The sequence below is a fragment of the Durio zibethinus genome, chromosome 16, assembly GCF_047325235.1.
Source record: "Durio zibethinus cultivar Kanyao isolate XHJ-2024 chromosome 16, ASM4732523v1, whole genome shotgun sequence".
NCBI classification, from domain to species: Eukaryota; Viridiplantae; Streptophyta; class Magnoliopsida; order Malvales; family Malvaceae; genus Durio; species Durio zibethinus.
In genome coordinates this window covers 1,307,333-1,334,587 of record NC_143177.1, presented here as the reverse complement: position 1 = coordinate 1,334,587, position 27,255 = coordinate 1,307,333, and the positions used below count along the sequence as shown (strand labels likewise).

The 27,255-nt window shown below is 32.0% G+C and overlaps 4 protein-coding genes across 11 annotated transcripts; 3 read left to right on the top strand and 1 right to left on the bottom strand.

The window, feature by feature from the left end:
• The first annotated feature begins 37 nt into the window (after nt 1-37).
• Nucleotides 38-432, top strand: LOC111284060 (small acidic protein 1-like). The gene has a single exon (XM_022872802.2). It carries the CDS (start codon nt 38-40, stop codon nt 218-220), a length of 183 nt encoding a protein of 60 aa, XP_022728537.1. The 3' UTR covers nt 221-432.
• Nucleotides 433-1,078: 646 nt separating this feature from the next.
• Nucleotides 1,079-6,320, bottom strand: LOC111292354 (uncharacterized). Of its 5 annotated transcripts, XM_089745130.1 has the most exons (7): nt 5,966-6,320; nt 4,829-4,947; nt 4,472-4,546; nt 3,573-3,665; nt 3,036-3,465; nt 2,842-2,940; nt 1,079-2,766 (listed from the first exon to the last, which is right to left on the bottom strand). In XM_089745130.1, the coding sequence occupies exons 1-5, from the start codon at nt 6,086-6,088 to the stop codon at nt 3,426-3,428; spliced, it is 450 nt and encodes a 149-aa protein (XP_089601256.1). In that variant the 5' UTR covers nt 6,089-6,320; the 3' UTR covers nt 1,079-2,766; nt 2,842-2,940; nt 3,036-3,425. The 5 variants fall into 5 exon arrangements, 1 of the variants encoding a protein (XP_089601256.1); XR_016328537.1 differs by having other exon boundaries at nt 3,036-3,332; nt 3,405-4,947; XR_016328538.1 differs by lacking the exon at nt 4,472-4,546 and having other exon boundaries at nt 3,036-3,665.
• Nucleotides 6,321-7,845: 1,525 nt separating this feature from the next.
• Nucleotides 7,846-12,088, top strand: LOC111292366 (uncharacterized). Of its 2 annotated transcripts, XM_022884717.2 has the most exons (8): nt 7,846-8,271; nt 8,893-9,138; nt 9,312-9,718; nt 9,920-10,105; nt 10,302-10,494; nt 10,940-11,016; nt 11,171-11,321; nt 11,522-12,088. In XM_022884717.2, the coding sequence occupies exons 1-8, from the start codon at nt 8,005-8,007 to the stop codon at nt 11,816-11,818; spliced, it is 1,824 nt and encodes a 607-aa protein (XP_022740452.1). In that variant the 5' UTR covers nt 7,846-8,004; the 3' UTR covers nt 11,819-12,088. The 2 variants fall into 2 exon arrangements, with proteins under 2 accessions (XP_022740452.1, XP_022740461.1); XM_022884726.2 differs by lacking the exon at nt 10,940-11,016 and having other exon boundaries at nt 11,178-11,321.
• A 757-nt stretch (nt 12,089-12,845) lies between these two features.
• On the top strand, nt 12,846-17,218 carry LOC111292359 (AP-5 complex subunit mu-like). 3 transcript variants are annotated; one of them, XR_016328535.1, is made up of 9 exons: nt 12,846-13,106; nt 13,306-13,452; nt 13,841-14,152; nt 14,713-15,026; nt 15,126-16,021; nt 16,495-16,551; nt 16,682-16,729; nt 16,880-17,002; nt 17,127-17,218. XR_016328535.1 is itself a non-coding variant. In XM_089745128.1 (8 exons), the coding sequence occupies exons 1-8, from the start codon at nt 12,862-12,864 to the stop codon at nt 16,949-16,951; spliced, it is 2,091 nt and encodes a 696-aa protein (XP_089601254.1). In that variant the 5' UTR covers nt 12,846-12,861; the 3' UTR covers nt 16,952-17,125. The 3 variants fall into 3 exon arrangements, 2 of the variants coding, with proteins under 2 accessions (XP_089601254.1, XP_022740434.2); XM_089745128.1 differs by lacking the exon at nt 17,127-17,218 and having other exon boundaries at nt 16,880-17,125; XM_022884699.2 differs by lacking the exon at nt 17,127-17,218 and having other exon boundaries at nt 12,847-13,106; nt 14,713-15,005; nt 16,880-17,125.
• Nucleotides 17,219-27,255: the final 10,037 nt, after the last annotated feature.

Genomic DNA, 27,255 nt, shown 5'->3' with positions numbered 1-27,255 from the left:
AAACTTAAAAAGAAATCCCTAGAAGCTGAAGAGGAAGATGAGGCCAACGCCGATGGAATTCATGGTGGACCCAGATGATCAAGGCTCAGCCATGGAAGTCGACGACGTTGACCCACTCGAGATGTTCGGCGAAGGCGGCATCTCCATCGACAACAAGCTCGCCGACGCCGATTTCTTCAACAACTTCGAAGACGATTTCGATGACTCCGACATCAACTAAACGCCTCAACCCAAAGTTCTCATCTTTTTCTCTCTTCCCTTTCTAGGGTTTCGTCTTTTTTCTTAATAAAAATCTTAATGCTTGTTCGATTCAGTCGAATTTGAACTGCTTTATGGCTTATCTCATCTGCAAATTATATTATTGTAGTTTTTGAACGTTTAGCTTTGGTTAATTGGTAAGGAATAAAAAGGTGTTTCCATTCTGGAGTTGAATTTAGTGTTGAAATGAAGCGAGAAATTGAAAGAAAATTTCAACAGCCTCTGAATCAGAGAATTCGTTACAACAAAGGTGCAAATCTAGTAACTAAATTATATTCCCCAAATCTGTTTATGTCTATAAACATGCCGTCAAACTCATAACATTTCCAACCATTTCCATTTAAAAATGTAGATACAACACTGTCATTCTTATCGTCATTCGACTTGTTCAAGTTATGGCCAATTATCCACCATGTAAAGAAGGAAACAACAAAGACAGGATCGTGTTTGTGTTATGGCCCAGGCTTATGCTTCAAGCCGTGGCTCCCGAGCTCGAGGATTGACTTTTCTGTGTTTGTGTTATGGTCGAGACAATTCTAAGCTGTGGCTTCTGGATTCGTGGATTGACTATTGTTGTAGTGTTTGTGTTATGGGTAGGCTGACAAGTTCTTTTTCTATTGCAGGCTTGCTTTAATATGTTAAGAGAAGCTACCAACATTGCAGCAAGCAATTCCACCATGTTAATGTCTATTCACAGAAAAATTAATTGTTCAAAAGATTCCATGACAAAGAAAAAGAAGCCAAAGTAATTCCACCATGTTAATGTCTGTCCACGGAAAAATTAATTGTTCAAAAGATTCCATGACAAAGAAAAAGAAGCTAAACAACTTACTAACCAAACCTTTATTTTACGGGAAAAAATGCTTCAATTATACTATACACCCTGATCCAGGTGGCCGTACAACAGTTGCATGATATAACAAAAGCACAATGAGCCACAGATAACTCATACAATCAAAGTTGACGACGACTCCTGAAATCAAATCTAGTTATGTTTCTTCACACCTTATACAACAATACCATACTTCATTGACAATTCTAACAAGAAATTAGGAAGGGCTCACTGTTTCTTATATATTGTCTTGTACCAGAACTCTGATATTCCTTCGATGTAAATTTCTTTCCTTGGCCGACGGTTCTCACACCATGGAAAATCATCATTCAGAAATTAGCATTTAATAAAAGTAGACAGCATGCGATGGAAACTAGCATTTAAGAATTGGAAACCGGGATAATCTTTCGATTTCCTTGATAATTAGTTCCTTTTCCTCTTCAAATTGCTCATCTTCGGCACATGCGATGACAATTATTTCTTAAAAGACAAGCACAAGGACAACTAAGAAAATGGTTTCAAATGGAAAAAACCCAACTATATATCTGGTGCCAATTTTTCAGAAAATGTATGGCCAAAAGATTTAAGTACCTTTTCCTGAGAGATTTTGAAGCAGATCCAGCAATTTTTCATGGTTTTTTGCCAGAATAATCTTTACTTCTCTTGGCTTGTTAGGATTAGCAACAAAAACCTTCATGCGAATAGCAAAGGAAGGAAAACAATAGATTAGAACAATTCTTGCAATATCTGAAGTAAGCTTTCTTTCCCTGTTATCTAGGTGATATCATTTAAGTAATTTGCATCCAACAGTCCCAAGTAATTTTTTAAGACAAAGAGAGCGAACTGGCTTTGGAAATGCAACAGAAGAAATACTCCAAAGTATAATGTTCCGCAGGCTAAATTTCAGTCTCAATGGGTGATCTTGAACATTAATATCTGAAGATCTTTTGGACAGGACATCTTATGACATTTAGTATGACATATTTTAGGGTTCATTGAAGCAGGAGAAAGAGATAGAGACATTGGGAACTTTCATAGGCGAGCTTCCAATTCATGAATATCATCACTCATCATTTCTTGTCTAATTATTAACTTAGAACATTGCCCTGAGGCTTTTTTACAAAGATGTATTCTTAAAACCCCATGACAGAACATGTGCTTGCCTGTGGACTGTGGATAGGCCTGTGCTGGGACTAGCAAAAACGATGTGTTTATTTGAGAGTGAGAGAGAAGGAGAGGGAAAAACCACTTTGAAAATGTGGAAAGCAGAAATCTGCATGTTTTTACTTGAATCCTGCTTTGACACAAAAAGAGCGGAAAGTAAAAAGTCAAATCATATAACAGACAATTTCAAACAAGTTCTTCTCGATAGCTACAGGTTAAGATATTTAATGTACCAAGGAAGCAGACTGGGATAATCTTATCAGACATAAAAGTAAAAACAGAGAGCTCATATGATTTCACTAGGTCCAATCTATTCCAAGTTGAATACCCAAAAGTATATCAATAAGTTGAAGCAGTTTCCATAAAACAAAAATGCCATTCCGCACTCATGGCTTTCACTCTTGCATCACTCATTTTCCATGTCTCTTCAGGCCCAATAATGGACGGTCGAAGATGCAAGAGTGTATGATGGTTGAATGTAAATCAGAACTCATTTCAATAAGACATCCGGACTGCCAATGGAGATTCAATCCAATTAACGCCAAAAGAAACATAAAGGAGAAAAAAGTACAGTTAATAAGAAGTACCTCCAGCAATGTCATCATAACTTTCAAATACCGAACTTCTAAAATATAGCACTTCATTATATGGGAATTTGGAGTCTCCAAAAGAAATTGCGACAGAAGCTAAACCAAAAACATTGCAGCATTAACACATCTTACCAATCAACATATCTACAGATCCAAACAGGATGGAAAAGAGAGAAAGTGCCGAAACCAACCTTTAAAGATTGCCATCTTGTCACGTAATTAGAAGACATCAAGAGTTTTTCATATAGATCAAAGAACAGGAACAACATTATCTCATTAGATAAGCTAAAAGAGAGAAAATGGAAAATGGATATCTCAACAAACTTATGAAGAAAGATATTTTCAGAGCTCTGCACCATGCAGATTCATCAGGGGTAGTTGCACTTGATGTCCCTTACCAAAAGGGTACACACAATATAAAACATTCTTGAAGAAAGTTTTTAGCTCAGCAGGTCTTCTAGGTTGAAGCATTCAATCAACATAAAGCCCTAAAGCAAAATTGTTCTCAGCCTAGATCATTTCTGTCACGTAAGAAGGGATTAAACAGTATGTAAATGTACCTCATCGTAATGAGCAGTCAATTATTCAGATAACAATGTTCCATGTTTTGTAAGCAGATCCAGAGGAAATTCAATCAAAGACGCATAAGAGGAAGAAAGCATGGACCCTGAAAATGCATGTACTTAATCTAAAGTACCCGTAAGACTTAAAAACTAATACATCTAACCTTAAATGTTGAAAATGCATCAGAAGCAACGTCAAAGTTGGGCAACTCCACAAATTTGAAGAATAACACAAAGCTAGCAGACTTTAATATGTATCTGAAAAATCACTACAAAATTTAACTGGTGAAAAAGTGAAACTTGATTTTCAATAAAGAAATTTTGCACCAAACATTAAATTTAAAACAAAGAAAGTGCCCTAGCAGCCAATTTTTCCTCCTTTGATTTACTTGGACTAGTTCATAGACACCAACCGGTTATAGCTTTTGACATCTAATAAAAGCAGCAATCGGCACTTCTAAAATAGGTAATGATCATTACCAATCTCTAAACTGCACCAGTTCCTGAATTACCCAGCATCCAAGTTTTACTCAAAACCTTCATAATATGTTTTACACTTGATCTTTTAAAGCAGGCCAGAATATTAAAAAGAAGTTTATCCTCACAAACCTAATTTTGTAGTTAACAACATCAGAAGATATTGAAGTGGTGATTAATCAGTCTACTAAAAACCGGAGTTGTATCTGAATGCTGAGCTGAAAGCAACATATTTCATGCTGCAGCATGTTCTGCTTATTCACCACCTCACCTCATGAAAGCCTAGTGTATAAACCTTAGTAGACGCTAACACGTAAAACCATATTTGGAAAAGAGCATACAAATGAGGATGATGATTCCAATCAAGGTTACATGCAAAGCTTGCCACAAATTAGATGATATAGAATATAATAAAAAATTTAGAGAACTTATGTACTGAAAGAATTATATTTCCTCTTCTGAAATCTTATACAATCATCATTTAGGAAGAAGCAATGACAATGTTTTCAACCATAGCATCACTTTAGCAACATCATTAAGTACTTCAGTCATATGAACGAAATGGACATAAAGCTCGAATGTCTTACTGTGCAAGTGTTGGAAATTTGAAGCACTCCCTCAACATATTTCCACAATTTAAAGCAATTTCCTTGTTATAATAGCTGCTTGCAAAAGATAGAAATTACACACCTAACCTTAGTGATTCAATAGCACACATGACTTTGTCCATGTTATTTCAGTATGCATACAGGTCAATGCCATCCTATAGAAATAAACAACACACTCTGAACACAACAAATAGGAAGGAGAGAGAAAGAGTCACATTAAACCAGCTTTATGCATATTCGATAAGCATGTAATAGACAACAAATTATAGAGATTTCTAGTTGAAAAGAAAGGGGCATGGACATAGATAAATGTGAAAATGACATTCATAACATTACCAAACCACAAGAAAGTCAAATAACTCCAAATGCTTCTCAATGTACTCCACACAGCAACAGGTGGAATCAACTTTTTGCTTCAACAATATGGACCAAAGGTGTAATAAATCTTTTCTTGCCTGTAAAAACATAAAATAAATAGGCAAGCTTATTAAATAACCAGATATGACCAAAATAGTAAAAATATCAAGAACTTGCTTCCCATCCCAGTATGGGCAACTTGTGACTAATGAGAGAAATAACATTCTCTTTAGAAATTTCAAGTGCCAACTGTAAGACTTGATCCACATTTGGTTCAACCTCCCCATCTCTTGAAAGCATGCATCTCATTGTCACAAAATTCTTTTCAACTTCTTCCATAGCCCAAGGCAATATAAAAACATAACTATCAATATCCAAATTCTTAAACATGAGTAATTTACAAAGTAACTGAATGTCTCTGCGGTCCATTTTCGATTTCATTTCTGAACATAAACCCTGATAGAAACTAAACCCCAACATTTAGCTTGTGGCTAAAACAAAAATCATCCATCCTTGGACCAAACCTATTATTTTATCTACAATGCCATTGAAAGTAGGCTAAAATGGTGTTGATCCCATGAGACAATATTAGCAGACATAGACATCAAGCAAGCGTTGCCCCTTTTGTCCCATTGGGTTAGAACTTGAGCATTCCACTTGCAGGTTTCAGGTTCAAATCTTTAAGACTTTATTAGATGGGAGAGCTACCTCCATTTCTCTAGCCTAATGGACAATGGATTTTCTATGTACAAAATAATAAAGCATCAGCCATTTTGTTCATATTACAACAAATGACATTGGAAGACACTTCATTGTTGACATCCTAATAACAAACAGTAGCATTTCATGCGGGAAAGCAAAAAGCTCCAAAGATTTTGGGAAGAAGAGCAAAGTAATGGCATAACACGTAAAATATTTAAAACAACTAGCAAAACCAATGCCAAAACCATTACCAAATGAAATAATTCTTAAAACCCATTTCATAATTTCAATATCACAACAAACTTGAGACTCAACCACATAGCCCAAATCCCAAAAAAATTTGAAGAATACAAGAAATTATGCTAAAATTAAGCATAACCCCCCCCCCCCCCAAAAAAAAAAAAAAAAAAAAACCTTTTCAAGGGCTTTAACTTCAGCAACGGTTTTGGCGTCGAGAGCCATGAGGCTGTCCTTGATCGCCCTGGCTACCTCTTGCGGGGTTTTGGGCCTTGACGGGTCGAAGAATAAGAAGGACATGATCGATCAAATGTCGAAATGATGTGATATGATACGACCCAAAATTCAATTCTCTCAATTTCACTTCGATGAATGATTTGCAGATTGAGAAAATGTAATTGATCTGTTGATCATATAGACTTTTCACATTTTCGTTTCACTTCAAATCACAACATTTTGAAAAAAAATAGAAATTGCTCACAAAGTTTAAACTTCAAAGGGAAACTTTTTTTTTTTTTCAGTAGGGAATGTGGGTTTTTTTTTAAATTTTTTTAAATTAATATAAATAGCAATATTACTCCGGATTAATATATAATTTAACTATGAATTATATCACTTTTTACTTTGATATTTATTAAAATTTTATAATTTAATATTTTATTTCTATTTTTATAGGTTATTTTATATTATCAACTAATATTATTAAGTAAAATGATGATATAATATATATTAATCAATGAAATCGATTATCTCTTGGATCAATGAATATATTATTAAAATTTATATTTTAAAATTATAAATTTGAGAGAATTTATACATATAATATTTTTTTCAATCACTTTAAGTAATAAGGTATTGGACTTTAAGTAAGAGTAAAAATTTCAAACAAACAAAAAAAAAGACATTAATCAATGAAATTATATCATGTATCATAATTTTATTTTTAAAATTTTTTTGTTATAATAAAATAAAAGTTAGATATTAAGTTATAAATTTTTTATAAATGCAAATCATAAAAAATATTTAATGCAAATATCAAATTAAAAGTAAGTCTTCTTTATTACAATAGTAAATTTTCAATGAAAATTTATATTTCATATATTTCACCAAAATCGTTTTACCTTCTAATTTGTTAATATATAATTATATAATAATTAATTTATACAAATTATAATTGATAAAATATCATCAATGGCACGGTATGCTAAAAAAAAAAAACTTAAAATCTTAATTTATATTAAAAAATTTATTTGAAGATAATATCATTTATATTAGCTAATAATAATTATTGAATTTTTTATTAAATGATGATTATATAAAATGAATTTAAAAGTTTGGGATTCAAAATTTTACAATTTTAAATGTAATAACTTCTTATGTTGGTAGCCAAATTAAATTTCCTATAAAAATATGTTATCAACTTATGTTCTACCATTAAAAATAAAGAAAAAAAAATTCTTATATGTTCTAATTTTCCTTTAAACAACTTCATCAAAAAAAAAAAAAAAAAAAACGAGGTATTATTGGAAATAAAATAAAAACAAAAGCGTTTCCTTAGTTATCGCTTAAAGATATAATTTAATTAAATTGAGTCGAATTATTTAAAAATATGATTAAATTAAGTCGAATTGATATAATAAATATTTTAATTTAAATTTGACTTTAAAATTTATTATTTTAAATTTGATTAAATTTTAATTTTTAAATTTAAATTTAACTCAAAATAAAAACTGAATTGATCAAATTTACTCTATTAAATATATTTAATAAAAAATGAGTTTGATTCTTATAATTAATTTTAAGTTTTATAATGTATTTAAATTTGAGTTCAAATTTAAATTGATATATATAAAGATAAAATAATAATTTTTTAAGTAAAATAAATTTGATTAAATTTGTTAGTTATTCAATTAGATATTAAAATATTTAAATTTAATTCTTTTTAAAAAAATCATTTTACTTAAATTCGATTAAATAATAATTAAATCAATTTAATTTTTATTTAAATTAAACTTAAATATCTTTAAAATATTAATATACTATTTACACGTTATAATTACCACCGACTCCTTCGCTTGCCTAAATTATTTACATCATAGAAAACTATTTCCGTCAAAATATTTACAATAATTTTCAATTTTCCTTTTCTTGATCTTGGAGAAGAAAAAAAAAAGACTATAAAATTTTCCAGTACGGATAACTCTATGTAGTCCCCGATGCGTGGCCATGATTGGATCAACACATGTCTTCCGGACGAGCTGATCTTGGAGATCTTACGACGGGTGGATTCCAAAGCCAGCCACGATGCCTGCTCCCTCGTCTGCAGACGGTGGCTCCGTCTCGAACGGCTTGGTCGCACCACCCTCCGAATCGGCGCCTCTGGAAGTCCAGACCACTTCGTCAAGCTCCTCGCTCAACGGTTCATCAATGTCAAAGCCGTTCATATTGACGAGAGATTATCCATTTATTTACCTGTCAACGTGGTAATCAAATCTAAAATTCGTCAATTTACGATAAATTTCAGTTTTTTTTTGCGTAGTTTTTAAATAAGTTTGGCATTTAATGCACCCTGAATTCTGAAAATGATAATTATTACAATAGTTAAATACTTTGATTATCGCTTTTGTTATTTACTTAGCAAATTGTAAAACAAATTACTAAAATATAATAGGGATTGTAGTATAATTAATCAATACATGTAAAAGGAATATCATTTATTTTTGTTAGACCCAAGGATTCGGCTATTCGTGTGCTGTAAAATACTAAAATTTGTGTATTCATATTATGTTTTACACTAAAATTATGTGTCATAATTCATCATTAAAATATGAAATACTTTTTTTATTTTGTTTAAGCCGAGTATAGTTATTGTTAAAATCTTAAACCTGTGTTATCTTCGTGTTTATTTTTCCTATTGTATTCATGTTGTGTCACTGTGTATGTTTTAGATTACCAAGTCTAATTTTTGTTATAAAAGAAAATACATTTTTAATATTTAAAATTTCAAAAATATTGCTTTTTCCATGGGGAAGCAATAAGGAAGTAGTAAAATCAACGACCCAATGATAGACATGTTAATGAGGTAGTTTAAGTTGTTGGTGCAGGGGAAAAAGCATGGCAGAGATGGGAATTCATTGACATCTCTCAAGGTACACTACGCGGCTGAAAAAATTGGGTACGAAGAAGAGGAGTGCGAATCATTCTGTCTGACAGATGCTGGTTTGACTGCTGTCGCTGATGGCTTTTCTAAACTAGAAAAGTTGAGCTTAATCTGGTGTTATAATGTTACAAGTTTGGGTATAGTGTCCCTTGCACAGAAATGCTCTTTCTTGAAATCCTTGGATTTGCAGGTAATTCATCATATTTGAGTGGAGACTGGTGATATTTTACTCTATCACGTTTGCTCAATTGGGTTGTTTATGGATTATTTTTTCAACAATTTCGACTATATACCACTCTACTTGTCATGTTCATTAAGCAATGCACTACTTGCAGTTTAGTTGCCTATGATGTTTTTCTGTAGGGTTGCTATGTTGGAGATCAAGGTCTAGTTGTTGTTGGCAAGTGTTGCAAGCAACTTGAGGACCTAAATTTGCGTTTCTGTGAAAGCTTGACTGATGCAGGATTGGTTGATTTGGCCACTGGTTGTGGGAAATCATTGAAATCTCTTGGTGTTGCTGCTTGTGCGGGAATAACTGATAAATCACTGGAAGCTGTGGGGTCTCATTGCAAATCTCTGGATACCTTGTCACTGGATTCCGAGTTTATCTGCAATAAAGGGATCCTTGCTATTGCCCGAGGCTGTTCTCTTTTGAAAGTCTTGAAGTTGCAATGTATTAGTGTTACAGATGAGGCTTTGATGGCAGTGGGAATTTCTTGTTTGTCATTGGAAATATTGGCCTTGTACAGTTTCCAGCAATTTACAGACAAGTTAGTTACTATTCCTTAGAAAGATCACCATAAGTGAATTGTATGCCTAAGGCTATTTGACCATTTTGTTCCCCCCCTCTAATTCTGTCTTTTGGAATATAAGTGGACCCCAAAGTTTTGTTGTCTAATTCTAAGGTCTATTTATTATGTTTTATGATACATGGTATGACTGCTGAAGTATACATCTGATTTATGTCTCAGTGGTTTTCGTGCTATTGGAAAAGGGTGCAAGAAGCTAAAAAATCTTACTTTGAGTGATTGCTATTTCCTGAGTGACAAGGGTCTGAAGGCAATCGCCACTGGCTGCACTGAAATTACACATCTTGAAGTTAATGGCTGCCACAACATTGGAACCATTGGACTGGAGTCTGTTGGGAAATCATGCCCGTATGTTCTGTTATTTTCCCTTACCACTCTTTTAAAGGGACAGGAGGCCCTGACTTTAGCAGGAGCTAGGGATCATATGCAGTTCCTATTGTTGGGCATTCTTTGGTTTTCCACATGTAGTTAATTAAAATTACCACGTAAAATTTTATTGCAAATTTTTAACTGTGTCGATTCTGAAGCTTGTGACTTGGTGTAGGCGCCTCACTGAGTTGGCTTTATTATACTGCCAGAGGATTGGTAATTTTGCTCTTCATGAAGTTGGAAGGGGCTGTAAATACTTGCAAGCTCTTCACTTGGTAGATTGCTCTAGCATTGGAGATGAAGCGATTTGCAGTATAGCAAAAGGTTGCAGAAATCTGAGGAAACTTCATATTTGGAGATGTTATGAGGTCTCTTTCTCTCTCTCTCTGTGTGATGGAATTTTTCCTCCAACTACAATATTCTTGAACCACTACTACTGACTTGCTTGGGTGCTATCCTGTTCTACATTAGGAAAATGGTTTTGCCTATTGCCTGGAAAGGGAAACTGTCTATTTAACGAGATTTCTCCTCCTCCTCCCTCTCTCACTGATGTCTTATGTAGGACGTTTTTCTTTTCTGTGTAAGATGGCAGTTAGATGGTTATTATTTTAAGAATGGAGTTTTGAACCAAAATATTTTCAGAAATGATTGAAGTAAGAAATTTATTGATAGTTTTTAATGCTTCATCTTTTTAGTCTCCATCTTATGTAGACTTGCTCGTATCTTTTCGATGCTGGCAGTCATTTGTTTTCAGTTTCAGCAATTATAAATTGTGATATAAATCATAACTTGTATGTCTTCCATTGTCGATAGGTTGGAAACAAGGGAATCATAGCTGTTGGTGAGCATTGTCACTCTCTCACTGATCTTAGTCTCCGATTTTGTGATAGGTGCATCTCATTGCAGTTTCCTTCTGGCTTAGTTTGTGTGATAATGCTATTTCTTCATGCTGTTTCATGTTTTCAGCTGTTCTTGATTTTTGTTTTGTCTGAAATATGGTTCCCTTAATTGGCATTTTATCTAACTTTAGCCTTTTTCTATTAGGGTGCAGGATGAGGCTCTTATTGCCTTAGGTCAGGGATGCCCCTTAGAACATCTAAATGTCAGTGGCTGCAACCAAATTCGGGATGCTGGAATTGTAGCCATTGCAAGAGGATGCCCTCAACTCACTTACCTAGATGTCAGTGTTCTCCAGGTGTGTCCCTCTCCCACTCCGCCCCTTTGCTTCTGTTCTACTTTCTTTGTACGCTCTGGTCATTATGCTTACTTCTTCTGATGCTGTACTCTGATAAAAATATTTTGTTTTCGGAATCTCAAGTGAACTTCAATCTGACTGTTATTTTATTTTGCTTGCAATTCCTTTTCAATACTTGCTTATCAATTCCTTCATGGAAGAATTTGGGGGATATGGCACTGGCCGAGTTAGGAGAAGGTTGTCCCTTACTCAAGGATATAGTGCTCTCACATTGCCGCCGAATAACAGACATAGGTCTTTCCCACCTCGTTAAAAATTGCCGAATGCTCGAGTCTTGCCACATGGTTTACTGCCCTAGCATAACCGCCAACGGAGTTGCCACCTTGGTTTCTAGTTGCCCCAACATAAAGAAGGTTCTGGTTGAGAAATGGAAGGTTAGCCCTAGAACCAAAAGAAAAGCCGGCTCAGTCATCTCCTATCTCTGTGTGGACCTGTAGTTAGGACATCAAGTTGTGCATATCAAAGCTTGTCACATTGACACGATGCCTTGCCTGCTTATTTAATGGTTTTTCTTTTTGCCCTTTCCAGAGTCACTTTCCATGTATTATCAAGGTTCTTGTTATATGCATTTTCTTTAATAAGATTTTATATTTTTAGTGATAAAATCTTTGGCTAGGAAGTTTTTATACATTTTTGTTCAAAATATTTGTCAAAAGTCTTAATGAATAAAAGCTGCAGCTATGACATATTAAATCTTTTTTTTGTAAGATGAGAGAATATTATTATTTATTTTTGAAATTTACCACGTATTAATTCCATTCCCATGTGCCATTCTTGACAAATTGCAAGAGATATTAATCCCAAGGAAAAAAAATTACTTATGAATTGACTTAAATATATAAAAAATAAATCTGTTTATTAATATTTTTATTGCAAAAAATAATAAAAACTAAAAAATAAAAAAATAAATAACAAAACAATCAATCAAATTAAATTTAATAATTCTATGCAATCTTTACTTCTTTAATTTCCTTTTCTGTTTGGGATTTTAATTTGGCCCCAAAATATCGGATTTTAATAAGAAAAAAATATGCCATGTGTTTATTTTATTGGTTTAATTAAATTATTCAAAATTAAATTAATTAAATTATTTTATTTTATTTTTATTAATCAAATTAAATTTATTAATTTTAAAAATTAATTGATTAAATTAAATTCAATCGATTCGATTATTTTTTTAATTAATTAAGTAATAAATATATTTAAATTAAATTAATTTTTTAACTTTTATATTTTAAATAAATTAAATTAAATATTAAAATATTATATTAAAAACTCTAAAAAAAATAAAATATTTTTTATATTTTTTGTTTATATTTAAATTTTGTTATATTTTTATTAATCTACTTATCAAACTAAATTAATTAAAAATTAAAAATTTTTTAAAATTATTTTTATTAATTAATTAAAACTAATTCAACAACTGATTAATTAATCAAAATAATTCGTTTCGAACAATTAATTCAATTAAAATCGATTTATGATTGTCCTTACAAATGCAAATCCAGGCGTTTTGAATAATGAGCAAAGCTTAGACAGTCACCAGATTCCAAAAAAGAACCCGTCTTCCTACTTTGCTCGGCACCTTCGTTTTTTCCCATTGTCAATCTTTCTCTCTCTTTCTCTTCAAGCAAAAACGAAAAGTGAAATCCAATCCATGCCTAACGATTGCTGTATCAGAGCTCTGTGGATCCTCAACAATCTCGACGCCGTCGTTTTCTCCAGGTTTTATCCATCAGCGGAACTCGCTTTCCATTTCAAAATCTCTCATTTACATGAATATTTTAGGGATTTGTTCTCTTTTTTTTCTTACTTTTTTTAAAAAGATTTGGAAATAGAGCTCGATATTACTTAAGAGGCATGCTTAAGCTCCAAATAATTTTAAAAAATGGAAAATTTTGATTTAATTTGTTTAAACATTCAGGAGGTTTCCGGTGGTGGAGAAGCGGTGGCGAGCTGCTTGCCAAACTGAAAACCATAGCTCCGATGACGATCCTGTCAAGTACACTGTATTTTCTTCGCTTCCCTCGGATTCGGAGTTAGCCGCCGCTTTCTCTGAGAGAAGGAGAAGGTTAGATAATCTTCCAGCAGCTCTTTAAAAATATTTTCATTACTGACATGAACATTCGCTTTTATTACTTTTTTTAAGCTTGAATCGCATGTTATTATTATGGCCTAGGTAATTATGCTGTGAAATTAAGTAGTTGCTTAATCCAACGAAAGCGCCTTATTATTAATGCTCCATTTGTTTGTTATTTTAGCAACTTAGCTTTTGCCTCCGAAAGCAAAAACTAAAACAATGCATTTGGGTTAAAAAACAAAGAATATTATAAATGTAACACACAAACATAGCTGTTTGATATAATCCTGCTTTAATGGTGTTAATTGCTTTTCAATTTTTAACTTTGATTCTGATATATGTGTTTTGTTAATTTTTACTTGTTTGCTGTGTTTTACAGGGAGGGGTCTGTCCGGGGATTTGGTATACGGGTAATACAGTCAAGAGAAGGATCAGATTCATGGGTTGATGATCCGATTACGCGTCATATTGTAGGCCTTTACATAAACAAAGAGGAGGAAGGAGAGAATAATCTATTGTGGCCTTTAGCGTTGCACATAAAGGGTCCGTATTGCATCCTTATACTGCCTTTACTTGAGCCCAGATATGTAAAGGCTTACACAAGGTTGTGTAAGAGATCTGATTGTGGAAATGCTGTCATGGCAGATGAATATTTATCTTCTGTACTCCTTGATCTTCCATCCATCACAGGGTATGGTAAATTACATGCTGCATTATTCATTTAAGGTAGTGCCAGCAGATTGTTTCCACATTTAAAAAAAAAAAAATGTATAACTCTTTCTTTTTCTTCCTTTTCCTCTGTGAAGTTCTTTTCTATTCTGTTTGTTCAGCTTCCTCTATTTTAAGCTGGCTTTTCATAGTCATTTTCTATAAGTTATTGTTTTGTATAACTCTCTGTATCTTTAATTTAGAAATAGCTATGAATGAATGTGAAATTATTTTGTCCTCGATGTTATGAGTACCTTCCGTGACATGCCTTACATGGAACAGAAAGCTATGAGAATTTACTACCGTGATTTGTTATGTTGTAATTGTCAGTAAAGCTGGTGCTCAGCTTGTTTTGTGCATTGAGTTTGTCATACAACTGTTTCACACGTTAACTGAATACAACTTGTCTATATATATATATTAATTCAGTTTTTTCAAAAGGTTCATTATCTTTCAGTTCATTACACAATTTTGCATCCTTTATGTTACTATGTAAAAGGGAGGTGGCCTATTGTTTTAGTTCTTTCTTTTCCTATGCTGCAGGGCATTCATGGTGGCTCATGCCATCGGTGACATAGTTACTGGGGATGTAGTAGAGCCTGAGGTGGTTGTAAGTGCATCACCATCAGTGGGTGGGTTGTTAGACTCACTCACTGGAAGTATTGGGATATCAGGAATCTCTTCAAGGGCAAAGCCAGTAGCTGCACCTGTTGCATCTTCTACACCATCTGGCACTGCTGTGATAGGAGCTCTTGCATCTGATGTTCCAAAAATTGGTTCTAGGCTTTTGGATAAAGATGCACTTAGAAGTTTCATAAGTAGCGCAATGCCTTTTGGTTGGTATTTTTTTTGTTATGGTATTTCTCATCACAGATGTCCTTTCATATTTTTTTTATTGTGGATTATCATTAGTTTGCCTAACACTATTTAATGACGAGTATTTATCTTTTATACAGGAACTCCCTTGGACCTCAGCTATTCCAACATTTTCTCTATCAAGGTAAATGGCTTTTCTGCGTTAGATATGCCTCCACAAGACCTCAAGCAACCGGCATGGAAGCCCTATCTATACAAAGGAAAGCAGAGATTGCTATTCACCATTCATGAAACTCTTCATGCTGCCATGTATGATCGAGATGAGATTCCAGATAGTTTATCAGTCTCTGGGCAGATAAACTGCCGAGCAGAACTGGAAGGACTGCCTGATGTGTCATTCCCCTTGACAGGGTTGAGCACAGCTAAAATTGAGGCTTTATCATTCCATCCCTGTGCTCAGGTTCCGGAACAAAATGTAGATAAGCAGGCTTTGATGTTCTCACCACCTTTGGGTAATTTTGTGTTGATGCGCTATCTAGCAACATGCAGTCTTGGACCTCCTGTAAAGGGATTCTATCAATTGTCTATGGTCTCTGAGGATGAAGGTGCATTTTTGTTCAAATTGCACCTAATGGAAGGTTATCAGTCTCCTTTGACGATGGAGTTCTGTAATGTGACTATGCCTTTTCCAAGAAGAAGGGTTTTATCTTTTGATGGGACCCCATCAATTGGAACAGTTTCATTTGCAGAGCACTCTGTTGAATGGAAAATTATCACAAGTGGACGAGGGCTTTCTAGGAAGAGTATTGAGGCAACATTCCCTGGAACAGTTAGGTTTGCCCCTTGGCAGACACAAAGATTAAATTCCGTTAGGTCAGTTTTTGAAAGTGCGACAGATGAAGATAGTGACAATGAGACAGAGAATACTAATAATATGGTAAACATAGAGGAGCTCTTAATGGAGAAAATGAGTAAGGATCTTACTCCAGTTGATCTAGAGGAGCCATTTAGCTGGCATGCATACAACTATGCTAAAGTATGTTTTTTTGTCTTGACTTTTTTAGCCTTTGGTTGTTTTTTTGAGTTTCGGGAATTCCTTCAAGTTACTGTATTTTATGCTGATTTATCATCTGCGGACTTCTTTTCTTACCCTAAAAAAAAAGAGCGATTGGCCTTGTCTGGTCTATGCGTGTTAGCTATATATGGAAAGGAAAATATTATTAAACGGCAATGAACTTTTTCTTACCTAGAGTATGGCTATGACTCAATTCGAGAGAATGCCCCTAGCCTTATAGAGCTGGCTCTTAAGGGTCCATCTTCTGCTGGCTTTCTGTCCTGGTCCCTTCTTCTAATATTGGTTCCCTTTTGATTAAGGGCTGCGATGACACCATTCAAGGAGTTGCAAAAAAACTGATTCCAACTCCTAACTAAAGTAAAAAAAAAAAGTCCCCAAAAGGAAATGTAACATCAAACATGGATTTGTGACCTGGTCCTCACTTATGGTTACAGGTATCTTTCAAGGTTGTTGGGGCATCATTATCTGGAATGTCTATTGATCCCAAATCAGTAAGTCTACATTTCTCCAACTTGCTTCCCATGTTTAACTTCAGTTGACACTCTGCATAATGTAACAACTAACAAGAACATAAATGGAGATTGTTTATGTTATACTCAAGTTGCTAGCTTTCCTATGTAGGTAAGCATCTATCCTGCTGTAAAAGCACCTGTGGAGTTATCGACGCAGGTAGAACGGTCTCAAAACCCATTTAAATTTTGATAGATTTAGCTTTATTTTCCTTTTGAAATGACAGTCGATTGTATATGTCCCTGATCCTCTTCCTTCTGCGTTCAAGGAAATGTACATTTTTGTTGATGACAATTGTGGTTTAAACAGGTCACTTCTGGGGACTATATCTTGTGGAATACATTAGGAAAGTGCCCATCTGCTGTTACTGCAAAAGTGTAATGGATGGCATACAATACCTCTCATAAACGCAGACGGATTTTTCACAATGGGGTCAGCTGCCTCTACTGAAATCTTACCACTTTTTTTTTTTTTTTTGTATTATGTAATTACTAGTACTAGTTTAAAAGTAGTTTTAATTTTGCTCTCATTGAAATTTAATTGGCATTTATTTTAGACTTGTATTAACATCGACAAGAGGTTATATCTCCTTGTGATGCCCACATGCACCGAATTCCACCAAAGAAACGCCTGTTCTGATTCAGCTCACATTTTCGAACCAGCAATCTTGTGGGTCATGGAATTAGCCTCGTAGAAAATACATCCCAAAACTGAAGTTAACCATTTTGCACAGGGATGACCATGGATCGTAAATAAATGGATATTTATTATTATTTTATTTGTTACAGGTAATTAATAAATTTGAAAAAGAGATTTATTATCTGTGATAGATACAAATAATATTTTTCGAATATTTAATATTCGAATTCGTTTTAAGTTTTAATGAATAATAATAAATATTTATATCGAAATTTATTATTCGTTTATTTATGTAAAACATATAAAATTTTACGTTTATAAAAAGTTTAGGAAATTAAAAAAATAATTTTTATTTATTATTAATTAATAGTGAATTTAAATTGTAAATTAAAATTTTGTTTTCCTTATATTTTGACAAAAAAATTTAAATAATAAATATTTTAATGGATTTAGATATTTAAATGAATAATATTTATTTAAATGAATTTAAATTTGAATGATGATATTAAGTTTAAACGAATATTTAAAAATATTTATATAATATAAATATTAAATGAATTTAAATACAAAATATTCTTTGTTGAAATATAGGCTAAAATTTGCATAACATTATTATGGTTCTGCTAATAACTTGTCTTTCATATTCACATCCCAAAGCTTTCCTACATCGTCGACGTCAAGGTCTGAGTCCAAGTAATGTTTGAAATATTTTAAAAACGCTGACCAAAAAAACAATTGTTAATTGATTAAACATGATGTATTAATCAAGGAGTGACTTAAAATCTTTAGAAAGATTTAAAATCAAGGAATGCTCAAGCTTGGAGATTTGAATTCTTCATGAAAAATAAATTCTATTTCAAGTTTACGCCAAAACTTTCGGATAACCAAACAATGATAATATTTGAATGCGATGTCTGAAATTTTGCATTATCAGAATGCTCTCACAAAGACAACTCCCAACCAAACTCTCCATCTGGGGTATCAAATTTTGAGTACTCAAGCCACCAGTCTTATCAACTGAACAAAAATACAGACAGAGAAGGAAAGTTGATTTGGAACAAGTCTGGAAATAGCAGGCAATGATTGATAATTGACCTTAACAGCCTGATAAGGTGATGGAGTCTCAACATGCGCATGCATTTTTCTGTACAAATTTCAACTCAAAATCAAATGTCAAAAACTGATTTTTTTATGTCTAAAAAATGCAGAGCTTATGGCTTATCCCATGCGGGTTATGTTACATATTTTCTAAAACTAATGACAAGTTCCTTGACTAATCTCAAATATGTCAAATTTTGTCAACTGATCAAAGAAAAAGATAAGAAGAAAACCAGGCAAAGAACAGTACACCATTCCATTGTCCAAAAGAAAAAGGATTTTGGTCTCAATTGACATAATTTAACCCAACCCCTCCAATCCAATTTTTTTGAGCTTTTCTGTCAACGAGTCACTTCAGAATTGGGAAGAATCAAAGTAGAAAATTGAAGTCAGATTGACAATTATTTTCTTTTAAATTATTATTTATAGACATTTTTTTTTAAATAATCGTTTAGATTTTATCGTATTTTAGTGTGATGTGATTAAGTTTATTATCCTTTTAATTGAATTTAAAAATTAACTCTAATGAAATTAAATCAGCATAAATTTTTCATTAATTTTTTTTTAAATTATAGTTATAATAAATTTTATTATTATTTTCAATCTCACCATCCATCCAAATGAAACTTAAGACAGTTGCTTTGAAGTGTTAATTTTTTTTAATATGTAATCGTATTCATGAATTTTTTTTTCATAAATCAAAAGTTATGTTTTAATAATTTTTAATTAATTTTAAAATTTTATTAAAAAAATAAATTTTTAATGCGAGGAATCACATCTAATAAAAAAAATTGATAATAATTTTTTTTTATTTTAAAATTTTCGTCGATCAATCCCCAAATTGTTATAACAATTTAAAGAAATAACAATGAATAATGAGAATCAAATCCGAGTTTTTGAAACACGAAAATTATGTGCCAAACATTAAATCAAAAACTAAATGTTAAGTTTTAAAAGAGGAAAATGGGATCATCATATAATTAAAGATGTAAAGGGGGAAACTGGTGGAACATGATTCTCTACACTGGGATTGAATTATTTAATTAAAGGGATTAATTCTTAAGCTTGATGCCTTTTGTATCATGCATGTCACGTTAAGCATATAATCTTACTCATAACAATATCAACATTATAATCATTATGTTACATTTTTAGCAGGATACACTTCTTTTCTTCGTCTCATTTCCCTACTTCTAGAGTAATAGATTCTTTGTCTGCCTAATGAAACCACCTGGTGGGCTTCTTAAGGGCCTGTTTGGGATGCAAGAAAACCCTTAGTACTTAAACAATTCCAATATTCTATGTCAAATTATCAATTTACACCAATAAACAAACCAATTTCAATTACGTTTTGTAATTCAGTAAACCTTACATAGACATAAAATGTGTTTTGAGTTGTTCAAATATTCCTAAATTAAGAAGGAAAGAAGGGTTTTTCTAAAGAGTCAAAGAAAAAGAGAATTAAATATCAACTAAAGGTTGATTCAACCCTTTAATTCATTGGTCTTGAGAATAAAAAATGTTGGATTCAGCCATTAATGACCAATTGAACGAATTACACACATAGGCTTCAAGCTCCCTTTGGCAGGATGATGAGAGATACTCATATTGCACCGTAATGTTATTTTATGATTAAAATTTTAAAAATATAATAAAAAAAACGTAATTATAATATGATGAAAAAAAAATTTTACTGTGTTTTCACTAAAAAAAAGAGAATTAAGTAACAAAGTTTCAAGTGAGATATGCTTTGACAACATATCCTAGATAAGGATTTGAAAGAAAAAAAAAAAAGCAGCTAATCATAAGTGCTGTTCTAAGCACTTATTAGAACCAAGTATTAATTAGGGTTCCAAGATGTCGGCAGTGCTCTCTACCTGTTGGTCCACTATCCCAAAAGCCTAATCACCATATCACATATCGCTTTGCTCTTCCAAAAAAGCTCTCTTATTGTGGAAAGTGAGGAAAATGTAGGGAGCTTTTCAAAGAGATTTGTCCAGAGAAAAAAAAATGTTAAAAACGAGGGTGGGTTATGAATTAGGGATACGTAGAAAAGTTGGGTTTAATAAGTTAATATTAAGGAACCAGCTTTTGAAAGAGGGCAGAGAGTTGGAGCAGAGGGAACATGATGGCCTCCATGTTTACATATCCATGCCTGACACCTTGGTCCCAATTGGCATTATCAATGGCATCAAAAACAAGTGTTTGGGGTCTCTCTAAATTTTATGAAATCTCTTGAAATTCTCTCCCATTGCAGAACGAAAACATGCATTTTTCTACTCACTTTTCTATGGGTCCACTTGTTTTTTGTGCTACTCTGGGTTGGTCCAATTTTGGCTCCCAGGGCATAAGGAATGACTCATGGTTATGTCATTGACATTGCAACATTTGAGTTAATGTCTTAAAGGATTGAATATGTAGCATTCTAAAGTTCTTCATATTGACTTTCATTCTCTTTTTTCTTGCCTAAAGAATCAAAATTTCGTATTCATGTTGGTTGTGTGGGATATTTCAAAAATGAAGAGTTAGCAGCACAACTAAAACAACAAAGAAACATGAAATTTAGCAAGCATAAATGAGAAGTCCATCCCTAGGGACACTATGTAGCCAAGAAAAATCTTAGTAGTATGTAACATAGGAGATGGGGGTCTGGGGTTCCATCGTCAAATGTAAAATCATTCATCTCGACGTAAAAGTTTTAGATTCCAATTTAATCGATAATTTTTTATTTTATTAAAATCATCTCAAATATATTATCTTCAATTATTATTTTTAAACTATCGTATATAACGCACATCTTATTCCAAAGACAGACGGAGATGATTGGGTGGGACAGAACACTCATGTACAGTACAGCATACTTAAAACTGTACGGGAAAGGAAAGGAATAAGCCAGTAATAGTAGTTGTGTAAAGTGGTGGCAATTGGGGTAAGTCAGAGATAGAGAGAAGTGTGACACAGTAAAATGATTCTTGCTTGGAGCAAATTCATTTTTTATCAGAAAGATTCTGCATATTCCTTTTCTTTTTTATCAAGGGAAGGAAAGGACAGAGGGAGGAGAAGGGATTCTTACACAATATCAAGCACGAGGAATGATGCAACATGTTCGGTTTGCTGTTATTTTTCATCCTCGTTGGTTGAATAATAGATTTTGCCTTTGCCCTGCATGGGGCTCGAGGCATGTATTTTCACTCATTTTCATGGGCGACTGAGAAAGAGAGGGATTTTGTTTTCTATGAGTTTGTGGGGCTGGCTTTTACAAGGTTACTATGTTATGGCAATGGCAACTTAAAAGGCTACCCTAACATTTCTCGTTTGCCTCAAAAATCTTAGCACCTACGAGGTATGATTTCTTGTGGGAGCCATATCCAACTCGAATATTAAGACAGTTGTTCGTTCACTTCAATATCTCCTGTTGTCACCATTTATCCACATCTCTTTCACTAGTGTAATTCACCCAAACGTTACCCACCAAAATTTAAAAAAAATTACTAAAACATGAATGTTAATGGTTAATCCGAATCGGATTTGATTTAAATTTTTTATATTATATAATATTATTAACATTAAATATTTGATTTGAATTAGATTTTATTGATTTAGTTTGGTTTATTAATTTTTAAGTTTTAAATTTTTATTATTTATAATTATTTTAATAAGATTTTAATTTATTAAATAGATTTCTATATAAAATAATTATTTTTATTTTATAAAAAATTAATAAAATATATAATTCGATTCGATTCAATTCAATTTTTTTTATTTTTCACGTCTTAATCCAAATTAATATATATATTTAATATCTGAATTTGATTTGAACCAAAATAAAAAAAATATTAATTTAAATTAAATTAAATATTATAATTTTTAATTAATTTTTAATTTTTTCAATTTTTTTTCTCACCCCTAAATACTCATGCTTCATTTCCAATCTCTTCCAATATTTGACCAGGAAAGCACTCAAACCCAACAAAAATGAATATCATCATACCATAAAACTGTTACATATGCTTGGAAGATTTGGTTTTTGACTAGTGAAATGTAGTTCTAATGTAATGTCATGCAAACCAAAACATCCCAAGTTTGGTGACTTTGTGTGAATCGGGAAAGTCAATGGAGGTGAAAGGGAGAGATCCTAATTCAGAACGCACACCATTAAAGCTCCCAAAAAGAGCTGCTTGACGACAAGTTGAAAGTGATATATATCCCAATGAAAATGAACCCCAAATCAAAGCTCTCATCAGAGCATGTGGACACTAATGTCATGTAATCATTATCATCTCATCGTAAAATCAATTTATTCTAGTGTATACTTATATTTATGTATCTAATAATTTATTTTTTTATTCGATACGATATTAATATATTTTATTTACTCTTTCATATGATTAGTGTGACATTTTTTTTCATTTAATTTTATTTTTTTTGAAGCGTTTAGTGTGATAAAATTTTTTGTTATTGTATCTTATTTTGATATCTTATTAAAGAATCAATCATCATATTTTATCTTGATATTTTTATTAAATGATTAGATTGATTTATTTTATTTATTTTATAAATTAAAATATTTGACGTGAAATTAAATAAATAAAAAGTTGACTTCAATATCATTTATCATGTAATTATTATAATTTTTTTATAAAACTTATTTATTAAAAGTATATAATACCAATATTTATATATTTAATAATTTTATTTTTTATCCAATATAAAATTAATATGCACTACTTATTTTTTTAAGTGCTTAGCGTAACAGTAACATATCAAAAGGAACAGAAGCACATACAAAACACAAGCGTTGGTGGGCCGTATGTACAATTTTAACAATATTTTGTGCGCATGATACAGTAGCACTCAGCAGGGCTCATTTATTAGTGCTACCAAATAAATTAAAAAAAAAAAAAAAAAAAGGAAACCTACCCATTAAGTTTTGGGTTGCCGCATGTGTGGCAAATGGTGCGCGTGCAAGCATGTGTGGCGGCTAAAGGCAACTTGTTCCATGCCCAGCGAAGTGCAGGTGTCGACCAACCAAGGCCCCTGTGGGATTATCTGTCCAAGAACAAATTCATGGCTGGACCCTTGTTTGCCAAGATGTTAGGGCGCACATTAGATGATGTCTTGTTGCAATGGGGCCAGGCCACGGTCGTTGTCGGGGGTCACATTCAACTGATAAGTGGGGCCACACATGGGGCTTAGCTTAGGTTGCATGATTTGGGTTTGGCGGTAGGAGAGGTTAAAAAGGTGGCAAAGTGGGACAAAAGATTAGGATTAGGATTAGGCCTGGTTTTTTTTTTTTTTTTTTTTTATTTCTTCCTTTCTTTGTCCCTTCAAATTCAGATACAATAATTTTAAATTTTAATAAAATAATATAAAAAAATAATGCATTCAAAATTTAATAAAAATTTAAATATATTTATTTTATATTTAAAATATCAATATAAATTATAATATAATATTTTTTATATTTAATAAAAATATACATAAAACAAAAACAAAAATCATCAAATGTAATCCAAAATTACCCAAGTTTTTTAAAAAGTAAAATTAAATCCTAACAAGGAAGATTTTGGTTGCATCTTTTGATGTAAAAGGTTGGATTTTGTTGAGAGTTTGGTTGGGACTTTTAAAGCAAGATTTGATTTAAATAATAAATAGGTATCATTGTTGGAAGTGTTTGACCATTTTTGTTGAGAGAGACAGACCCAAAAAAAAAAAAAAAAAGAGAGAAAATTTAGAGAAGAGTTGAGTCGAGGGTTAGAGGGAGAGGAACTTTTTGTGTGCTTGAGATAGATAGTGTGTGAGTTTGGTGAGTGCGCGTGCAGCTCAAGATGTCGGATTGTGGTCATAATGGAGGCTGCCCTGCCAGCCCACCCATATAAGATGATTCATGACGCATACATTCTGAATCATTCCCACCCTTTAAAACTGCATATTTCAATTTTAACTAAATATTTTTCATCATTATTATTGCCTCTCCACCCTTGCATTTCTTCATTTTGTTTTCATGTACTCCTTTGTAATTTTCATCAATAGATAAAAGCAATTTTCCATATTAAATTAAAATTAATTAGGATCATCTAGTTGATAAAAACAAATGTGTTTTTTTTTTTATCAATTAGGATTTTATTATCGTGAAAAACGCATTTCAAAAATAAAATTTTGAATGTAAGAGATTGATGAAAAAAGTGCACTCTTAAAGTTGTTAAAAAAATTAATCAAAGCAAAATTTAAAAATACCTTTAACCATATTATATATAATATTCAATTTGAAACAAGCTAGTGAAATGGGATAATATTTTATTTGATATTTTAATTATTTTAATTTATTTAATGTGGTATCTAAATTAAAAATATTTGTAATAAGTTTTTAAATTTCATTTTCATATACTAAATTATTTCAACTTTTAATATCATTAGAATAACATTGATGTAATACTTAAATATTGACGTGAATGACACGTGATTGTCATGCAACAATGATATAATTGTTATGTGTTATTTTTTAAAAATTAAAAAAATTCTTTTTTAAAAATTTTATTTTTAAAAATAATACATGACAATCACGTCTCAAATTATATGATAGTCACATATCATCCAAGTTAGTATTTAAATATTACAATAATATTATTTTAACAATATTTAGGATTGGGACAACTTAATATATAGAAATGAAATTTAGATACCTAATTCAATTTTTTTTTTTTTTTTGTTTTGGTACTTCATTAAAAAAATTTCAATAATTTAGAGACCAAACGAAGTATCATCCCTAGTGAATTCATGCTCCACCATTTCTAATTCTAACCAGCTGCTTTTGAGATAATGATGGTACTTTTTTCTTGTATTCCACCTTTGCTTATTCATGTATCTCTCCTTTATACTTGTAGAGGGAAGCTTCCTTGGAGCTTATCATGTTGAATTATTATTGTAGTCTTTGGTGTAAAGTCTTAAATTAAAAGCCAAGGAGACTAAAAATGTCATGAGGAAGGTAGTTTAAGTCAATTAGGAAACTACTTCTAAAAGCTATATATCCAAAGCACTAATTACCTCCATTTTCCATTATTTTAATTCTTGTTTATTTGCTAGTCTAGGTTCATCTTCATTAAAGCTACAAAAAAACCACTACAACATGTTCAATTTTCTATTCTTGCAACCTAAAATTCATACAGGAAACTATATATATTATCTGCAGTTCAAAACTAACTATGACTTGCAATTTCCAGGATTGAAGAAAAACATGGAAATATACTTTTATAATCACAATTCAAATTATGTTAAGACAACTTATAAAAGTTGATTGAGTCGATAAAAATACTTTATTTATAAAATTAAAATTAAAATTTTGTTGTAAGCAAATTTTTTAATGGGTGATATGTAAATCTTTATTGAGAGTATGAGACCAAAAAAAAGAATGTTATGACAAACTGAGGCATTAACAGAAAAAAGTTGTGAAAGATTTGATAAGAAAATGATGATTATTAAAAAAGTGATAAAATTATTGTGTTTAAGTGGAGATCTGCACTCAATTTGTGAGATATCTTTTATTTTAACGTGAAGATTTTATGATTTTATTTCACAAAAAATGTCTTATAAGTTTGAGATTAAATCTCAATTTATATATCATAACAAATTTTCAAAATATCTTGATGTGAGATTGAGGTGTTACAAATTCTCTCTATTAAAATTTGATGTCTCCTCAAACTTAACATAAAACACAGATCAATCAAATTACACCAAACGTTGGGCAAGTCCAACATAAAATGTACACAAATTACAAGATCACATCATATGTGAGAATTCTAGACGTGGCTTTCACCATATAATGCTTAGCACCCACAGGATTCTAGAAGTGGCTCTACAGTATAGCACTTAACTTTTATTTGACTGATAATCACTCTGATACCATTTATAAAAATTCGTACTCAACTTACGAAGTATTATCCGTTTAATTTAAAGGTCTTATAATTTTATCTCATAAAAAATACTTTATAAATTTAAAATTAAATATCAATTTATATATAATAATAAATCCTTAAAATATTCCAATATGATATTAGAGTATTATAGTTTAAAAAGAACATTTTCAGTTCAAATTAATTAGGGATATGGTTAAGAAGAGTGCATTAAGGAATGAAAAAAAAAAAAGGATATAATGCTCAACTTCATGGAATTTTCTTTTTTTTTTTTGGTTCATGGAGAATAAAAATGATATGGGATTGCTTTTGATTTTAGGGCCTCCCCTAATTCAAGGATATTCTCATTACATAGTTGCCACGCCTGATTCCTTTTGTATTTTCTTTTTTTAATTTCTGCAAACTTGTGGTTCTGCATAATTATTATTTTACTCTATAATAATATTGATGATATTTTTGGCACGTCTAGCCAGGGATGGCAACGGGTCGGGTCGGGGCGGGTTTTTGCTCGCCCCGAACCCGACCCGATTTTAAATATACAATACCCGTACCCGTACCCGATCCGAAAATTTTTTTATTTTTAATACCCGAACCCGACCCGACCCGACAGTGTATAAAATCAAATCCGACCCGACCCGACCCGAAATTAATAAAATATTATTTTAAATATAAATATAAAATTAAATATATATAAAAATATATATAATTAAATGTAAAATTTAAAAAATAATTAAAAAAATAAATTTTTTATATATATCGGGTCGGGTAGGGTCGGGTTTGCTTAAAACCCGACCCCGACCCGACCCCGAAATTTTTTTGACTCTACCCGACCCTACCCGACCCGATACCCGATTTTCAAAAAAAAAAAAACCGACCCTAAGGGGTCGGGTCGGGTCGAAACCCGACGGGTTCGGGTGATTTTGCCCACCCTACGTCTAGCTTTTACTAATCACCATATATGCCTTCTTTCAGATGGACAAAGCTTCCCATTTAACCCAGTTGCTCTCATCTTTTTTCCTACTAAACTTTTCACTGCAT

Bases quoted from the DNA above. Each gene is read 5' to 3' on its own strand.
- LOC111284060 (XM_022872802.2), top strand. From the start codon at position 38: ATGAGGCCAACGCCGATGGAATTCATGGTGGACCCAGATGATCAAGGC.
- LOC111292354 (XM_089745130.1), bottom strand. From the start codon at position 6,088: ATGTCCTTCTTATTCTTCGACCCGTCAAGGCCCAAAACCCCGCAAGAG. The intron at 4,948-5,965 runs GTTTTTTTTTTT...ATGTTTTTACAG, and splicing joins AAGTTAAAGCCCTTGAAAAG to GCAAGAAAAGATTTATTACA. The intron at 4,547-4,828 runs GTAATGTTATGA...TTTTGCAAGCAG, and splicing joins TTTGACTTTCTTGTGGTTTG to CTATTATAACAAGGAAATTG.
- LOC111292366 (XM_022884717.2), top strand. From the start codon at position 8,005: ATGCGTGGCCATGATTGGATCAACACATGTCTTCCGGACGAGCTGATC. The intron at 9,139-9,311 runs GTAATTCATCAT...GTTTTTCTGTAG, and splicing joins TGAAATCCTTGGATTTGCAG to GGTTGCTATGTTGGAGATCA. The intron at 11,322-11,521 runs GTGTGTCCCTCT...CCTTCATGGAAG, and splicing joins TAGATGTCAGTGTTCTCCAG to AATTTGGGGGATATGGCACT.
- LOC111292359 (XM_089745128.1), top strand. From the start codon at position 12,862: ATGATTGTCCTTACAAATGCAAATCCAGGCGTTTTGAATAATGAGCAA. The intron at 16,552-16,681 runs GTAAGTCTACAT...TTTCCTATGTAG, and splicing joins TGTCTATTGATCCCAAATCA to GTAAGCATCTATCCTGCTGT. The intron at 16,730-16,879 runs GTAGAACGGTCT...TGGTTTAAACAG, and splicing joins CTGTGGAGTTATCGACGCAG to GTCACTTCTGGGGACTATAT.